Source organism: Vulpes lagopus, chromosome 1, assembly GCF_018345385.1.
Source record: "Vulpes lagopus strain Blue_001 chromosome 1, ASM1834538v1, whole genome shotgun sequence".
Lineage (NCBI taxonomy): Eukaryota > Metazoa > Chordata > Mammalia > Carnivora > Canidae > Vulpes > Vulpes lagopus.
In genome coordinates, this window is record NC_054824.1 from 183,891,250 (window position 1) to 183,897,999 (window position 6,750).

The 6,750-nt window shown below is 45.5% G+C and overlaps 1 protein-coding gene across 7 annotated transcripts in view; it reads left to right on the forward strand.

Moving 5' to 3' along the window:
- The window catches only part of CAMSAP2 (calmodulin regulated spectrin associated protein family member 2), a 112,832-nt gene extending 109,457 nt beyond the window's left edge, over window positions 1-3,375 (forward strand). For all 7 annotated transcript variants that reach the window (XM_041758793.1, XM_041758811.1, XM_041758803.1 and 4 more), the window contains one exon: window positions 442-3,375. In XM_041758793.1, coding sequence (XP_041614727.1) covers window positions 442-747 — 306 coding nt within the window. In that variant the 3' untranslated portion in view covers window positions 748-3,375. The remainder of the gene's footprint in view (window positions 1-441) is intronic.
- Window positions 3,376-6,750: the final 3,375 nt, after the last annotated feature.

A 6,750-nucleotide genomic window follows, 5' to 3' on the forward strand; every position in this document is an offset into this window, starting at 1 on the left:
AAGAGACTTCAAGAATAATGTAAAATTATGAACTCTTTTCTTGCCTAGAGCTACTTGTTCATGTTTCATAAATGTAGATAATATAATTTTCCTTTTTTAAAATGAGGCTGTATTGCAAGGTTGATAATCAGCACTTGGTTTGTTAATGGTTGTTTGACTAAGATCAAGATTAGCAAATATTTCATATCTCTAGAAGTTTCCTGCACGATAATCATATCCACACAGAGCCAGCAGAACTTCAGAGGTGAAGTGTTTGCATACATTTTTAATTCAAGTGTACTTCGCTTTTATAATACACATTTTATTTTGGCTCTTCAGAATTTATATTTTAAATCATGTCATAATATTTAACCAAGATAGGTGTAAAACAATTACATAAATTTTATACAGCAAAATGTTTAAGAGTTTTTATTGTTTTGTTTTTGTTTTTTTATTCTGAAGGAAATGGAGAAGTCAGATGCCAACAACTTTTTAATCTTGTTCCGGGATTCAGGCTGCCAATTCAGGTCTTTGTATACTTACTGCCCAGAAACCGAAGAAATTAACAAACTGACGGGGATAGGCCCTAAATCTATCACTAAAAAAATGATTGAGGGACTTTACAAATATAATTCTGACCGGAAACAGTTTAGCCACATACCTGCTAAAACTTTATCTGCCAGTGTTGATGCGATTACCATTCATAGTCATTTATGGCAGACCAAGAGACCAGTAACACCCAAAAAACTTCTACCCAATAAAGCATAGGAGTTGGGAGATACTTGCTTCAGAACATTCGTGGTAAATTTGCACTTCATCTTTCCTGCCTATAGAAAATCTTTCTAATTGCCAACAAGACTTTTATTAATTGAAACTGAACATTAGGCTCTGTTGTCATGAACAACTGGAACGTCAGCCACAGTATTTTGGGGGTGCAGAAGATTCTCCCACAGGTGGTAAGTCCAGTGATGAAGGGAATGTTCTGATCACAAATGGACATCTGTGGCATCAGGTTCACCTGCGTGATATCAGACACATTGGAGCGCTGAATCCTCATGGACACTAGTTGGACTGACGGTTGAACTATGGCTAAGATTACAAATTATGTGTTTTACTTGTTTTTTTTTTTTTTTTTTTTTTTTTTTTAACTTTTTAACCTACATGCTTGTGTTCAGATGGTTTATTTTGCTGTTTTTCTCTCCTGGGAGTTTATTCTAAGATACCTTTTGTATTTTGTTTCATGTAGAGACCATGAGCGTAGGAAATGCGCCTTCAGAGGTAACTCGCACCTTCCTTATGATGCTAAGAGAAACACTAGTGTTTAGTTTTACAATAACCCTCATGTTTTTATGGTGTTAGAGCATTTGCAAGAATTATTCTAAGTATTTGCAATTCTGTATTTATTATTCACTCAAGTATTAAGTAAGAGGAGGTATTGTAAAGAGCTGCTAGTAGGTTCACTTTAAACCACACGAGTAACCAGGAATATGTAATAAGAAGTTGCTGATTAAATCAGTGCTGTTTTTACACCACTTCGGGCCAACTCAGAATAATTTAGATTGTTCTTTTAACACAAAAGGCTTTCTATCTCTTTTAAAAGTAAGTCACTTTATAAGCTGGCAGAAGGGCATGACACTTTGAGAGTCGTCTTTCAGTCTGAAGATGTAAGACTTCCTGCCACACGTTCTCAAGAGGTCTTTGCATTATATTTATAACTGATATTAAAATTATATTTAGAATTTTTAAACATGTACAAAGGGCTACAGTTTAATTTTAAAATAGCTTCACATTATTTTACTTATATTGAGTTTTTCTTCTTTTTTATCCTTTTCAAGTGGAACAGCTTAAAGTACACACTTGAAATCTTCTCTACATGATCTTTTTCCTTTAACAGTGTATATCAGAGGGTTAGTTGGGGAAAAACTTCATTCTCAGGAAAAGACTTGAATGATTATGTGACCCTGTCATGTTTCAGTGTTGTGACAACTGTGTAAACGTAGAGGGGAGAGGCAGTATTGTATCATAAATGAGATGCGGGGCTTGTTTTCTTTCGTGGGAAGTAGAGACTAAAATATATACATTTCTCTAATTGAGTTGTTTAGAGAAATAACTAATATCTCACATGATGTATTTACTTATTTTAAAAGAGAATAGGAATGAGATGTCCCTGAGCTGTACTTTTCTATTATTATAAGGCCTTTAGGCATCAGTGCATCTGGGTTTATCCACATTTTCTCAAATGCTGTCAATATTTTACTGTAATTTATGTTCTTATATTTATGTATATTTGTTAAAACTGTAAAAAAAATTTCAGATTTTTTTCCAATACCTGTGCAAGATATATGTGTAGCTCAAAACTATTTGTGATCTACTGTTTGCATGTAAAAGACCAGGATATGTAACTCTTATATTTTAAGTGTATACATATTTGTATATAATATATGAATATTAAGAATGGGGACTTGCACATTTTACCTTTCAGACAACAGTTTCTATCACAGAGGGAAACGACTGTCAGATACAAGTTTAGATTAAGCCTAGTTGTTAAAAAAAAATGTAAATCTAATCAAAATACGGTAAATATTAGTCAAAAGGAGAATTAATAAGCACTTTACATTACTAAATTTGTTCTTTTCCATCAAATTTCCCTTATCAAGTCAATCTTCTTTGTGATATTACCTGGCCATTAAATTTTTAAAAATTGGATGCAAGACAATGGAGGAACTATTTTAAGCTAGGTAGGACCACCCTTTCTTCTTAAACTCATGTGTGTCCAACAATGAATGTCCATAATGTCTAAAGGTAGAATGTGAACATTGCCACAAAAGTTCATTGCTCTCAGTATAATATTTTACTTTATTAATACAGAAGGAATATGGATATATTTCTTTAAATCTGCAGATTTTTTTTATTATGGTGCAGCTTTTAAAAGAATTATGTTTTAAAAATTATACAAAGAAAATTATGGCATTTCATAAAGTCTGGAGATTTCCATCAACCATATTGAAACATACTGGTGCTTTCATCATTAGAGGTCAAATTATTATGATTATTCAGTTAAGTTTGCTAAACACTAGTCATGATTTCCAGTGCAGCCTGTCAAATTCTATTTGACACAGCTTTGGAAAGCTTTTAATTCCTCTTGACTTTTCAATTTTGTTTTAGAATGACTGTTACAGTTTTTATTTGGCTGTTTAAAGCCAAATTCAGCTTTTTAATTATGGTTTCATGGACACTGTTGGGCAATGTACAGTGTATGGTGTGCTTACCTGTCCACTCTAGAGCATTGCTTACAGGTTTTTTTAAGATGCTGTGCTGTAAAATACTGTCATATTTGCTATTTCCTGGTACAGTGTAGTTTTTCCCCTTTCATTTGAATAAAAGCATGGCACCAAATGACTGACTCCTTTTCTGTCTCTTGAACATGTTTTTTTCTTAATATTTGAACTTGGGTGAACTCATCATAAAGTTTTCCTCTCTCCTAACCTATGTTTAAATGGAACAACTTGAATAGTCAGAGAGGCAACTTTTGATAACATTAGACGTTGTCTGAATAAGGCAGTGTTAAAAAGTCTAACTTTCTGTGCTTAGCTCGGATTGTCTACGTAGTGGTGTATAAACGTGCTCATCTTATATTCTGTCCATGTTAAATCCCTTCCTTTTGTAGTAAATTGTGCCAAAATCAACACTTTATACCTTTGAAATTAAATGGCTAACGAACTCACTGGTCTATAGTAGCCAAAACCGTTCTTGATTTACTCTAAGTTTCCGACTTTGATTTTGTGGATTCTACTCATTCAGACCAGAGCAATTAAGGAAAAAAAGATCTAGCAACACACTCGTCATATACAATTACCTGCCTGAAGGGATAACTGCCGTGGCTAAATGCGTAAGCGCGCTTCCCTGCCTGCAGATCCTCTGGGTACGTGCCCCACGCTTCGGAACGGAGCTGCGCTTCCACGGTGTTCTGTAGTGCTGTGATTTTCAGAAATAAAAATATTTAACCATAAGACTCAGGTGGCGTTCGCACAAACCACGGTGCCCTGGAGCCCACACGCAACTTGAGAGTATGTTCCGTGATCTGGCGGCTTGATGGTTCTTAACGAGGCAGAGGAGGATATTCTGTAGTGAAGAGGAACGTTTCTTTATTTTGTAACCTGTGCACACAGGGAGATCACGAAGAATAACATCCAGAGAAAGCAAAGCAGTTGGAATCCTCTGGCCTCGGAATCAGAAACGTGGAAAAACACGTCTATAAAGTGGGCGTGAGGTTCTGTTACCCCTCGGGAGGGTGCAGATGCCTAAAATCCAGAGCCGGGTCTGGGGCGCCTGGCTGGCCCCGCGGGTTAAGCGGCCCAACTCTCGGTTTCAGCTCAGCTCCCGAGCTCGGGGTCATGAGGCCGGGCCTGCTGTGCGGCTCCTGCCCACCGTGGAGTCGGCGGCTCCCCCCCCCCCCCTGCTCCGGAGCTCGCCCTCTCCAGTAAATACATAAAATCTTTAAGAAATATATAGAGATGGGGGGTCCCTGGGTGGCGCAGCGGTTTAGCGCCTGCCTTTGGCCCAGGGCGCGATCCTGGAGACCCGGGATCGAATCCCCCGTCGGGCTCCCTGCATGGAGCCTGCTTCTCCCTCGGCCTGTATCTCTGCCTCTCTCTCTCTCTCTCTCTGTGTGACTATCATAAAAAAAAAATATATATATATATATAGAGAGAGAGAGAGAGATGTGTATCTCCTTAAAAAGCAAAAGAAACAAATGAGCAATTCGGCGTCATTTGGGGGAGGTGCTGCGTGCCTGGGTTGGCCCTTCCCAGCTGCTCTTCACCTACGGCTGGAATCTAGTTCCGTTGTCTGCTTGGCACCTGTGGGCCACAGGCTTCCAGCACCGCAGTGTTAAGTCCCGACGCGTGGACGGTGAGAGGTAGCGGGCGTGCGTGTGCGCGTGTGCAACGTCCCGGTGGCGTTTAACTCCCGTTCCCTCTCTCCACAGTGGCTTATATTTATGTCAGAAAAAGAAAAAATGCTTTCACTTTCCATTGAAGAGAAAAAGCAAACAAGTCTTAAAAAAAACAGGGCCCACGCGGCTTCTGTTCCCTTTAGCTCTGGTAGGCGCGGCCCCTGCGGGCCTGGAATCCCGAGGGCTCGTCCCGCCCCCCGCAGCCTCTCCAGGGGGCCGATCGGTTCCTTCAGTAGCCCCGTGGGTCTTCGAAGCAGCCCGGGGCTGAGGACACAGGATGGCCCGCGTAGTTCTGTTCGGCTGCCGTGACTGCGGCCCCACCCGGGCCCCCTGCGCCGTTTGCTGTTTGTGCGAGGAAGGCCGCGGGCCCTGGGCCGAGGCACACGAGCCCTCCTCCCTTCGGTCCTGCCTCGGCGGGAGCGTGCGGCTGGCGGCCTCCCCGCACGGGGCTGCTGGGGCTGCGGAGTCGGCGGGACCCGGGGCTGCTCCGTGGCACCGCAGCCCGAGCCGAAACCGGATTTCAGATCCCCTTGGCCAAGCCCAAGGCAGAAACCTGAGGACTTAGCGCGGCCTCCGTCCTCCGCCTCACGACCAGGCCGCACCGACCCGCGACAGCCGCACCAGGCCGGGGCGTCGCCGCTGTAACAGCTGGACAAGGAGAAGGACGGAGAAGTGAGACGTGGCGCCAAGGGGCGGACTCTGCCAAAGGTCGATCCAACCGACCCAGGACACGCTGACCGCGTGCAAGAACGAAGGTGCCAAAGATGGAAGGTCCCCCCCACCGGGACCGCGCCAGGCGGGCGCCGCGAGACCTCCACGAGCATCTGCTCAGGCCCGCGCGGGCTCTTCCTGGCTGCTGAGGGTCTCCGTGGTGGTGTTTTTAGGTTTGTTTTTTCTTAAGGATTTTATTCACCAGAGAGAGAGACGCAGAGACCCAGGCCGAGGGAGGAGCAGGCTCCGTGGGGAGCCCGACGCGGGACTCGATCCCGGGACCCGGGGTCACGGCCTGGGCCGGAGGCAGACGCTCCGCCGCGGAGCCCCCGGCGCCCCTAAGGCTGTTCCATTATCAGCCAGTGAGAGGCCGCATCCCCGCTTTCCTCGGACTTGAGCTCCGAGTTGCCGAGGCCTCGGTTCCGGGGAGAGCCCGAGAGACCTCGACGGGCACGTGTCACAGCGCCCGCCACCGCGGACAGCTGACGGCCTGGTCTTTGCCACTCGCTGCGGGCCCCTCCTAGCAGACAGAGAAGGCCAAGGCTGAAGTCTCATCGGAGGGCGGCCGTGGGGGGCGCCCGGGGACTCCGCGGCGGAGCGTCTGCCTCGGGCCCAGGCCGTGACCCCGGGTCCCGGGATCGAGTCCCGCGTCGGGCTCCCCGCAGGGGCCTGCTTCTCCCTCGGCCTGTCTCGGCCTCTCTGTGACTCTCATGAATAAATAAATAAAATATCAAAAAAAAATAAAACCGAGGGCGGACGTGCAACACTCGGGAGGCCCGGACACACCCGTGCGTGTTGGGCAGGTCATGCGTGGACTCCTCCGCCTTATATTCGGTCCCTACGTTCAGGTCTTCACAAGTTGTCGGATGAGTGGCTGAAAGGACTGCCCGGCCCAGACTGACAGCCCCACCCGACACTCAGTCTCACGTCCCCGGGGCCACCACTAACTTCCTGACCATAGAGATTTTGCCCTAAAAGTACAAAGCGGTCTGACCCCCTCTGCTCCGCACAGACCCCTCGGGGGACCAGGTGCAGCTGGACGAGCCGCCGGGGCCTGGCCGGTGCTCGGCTCCCCTGCGTCCTTCAGCCCCTCGTGTGCCCTGCGC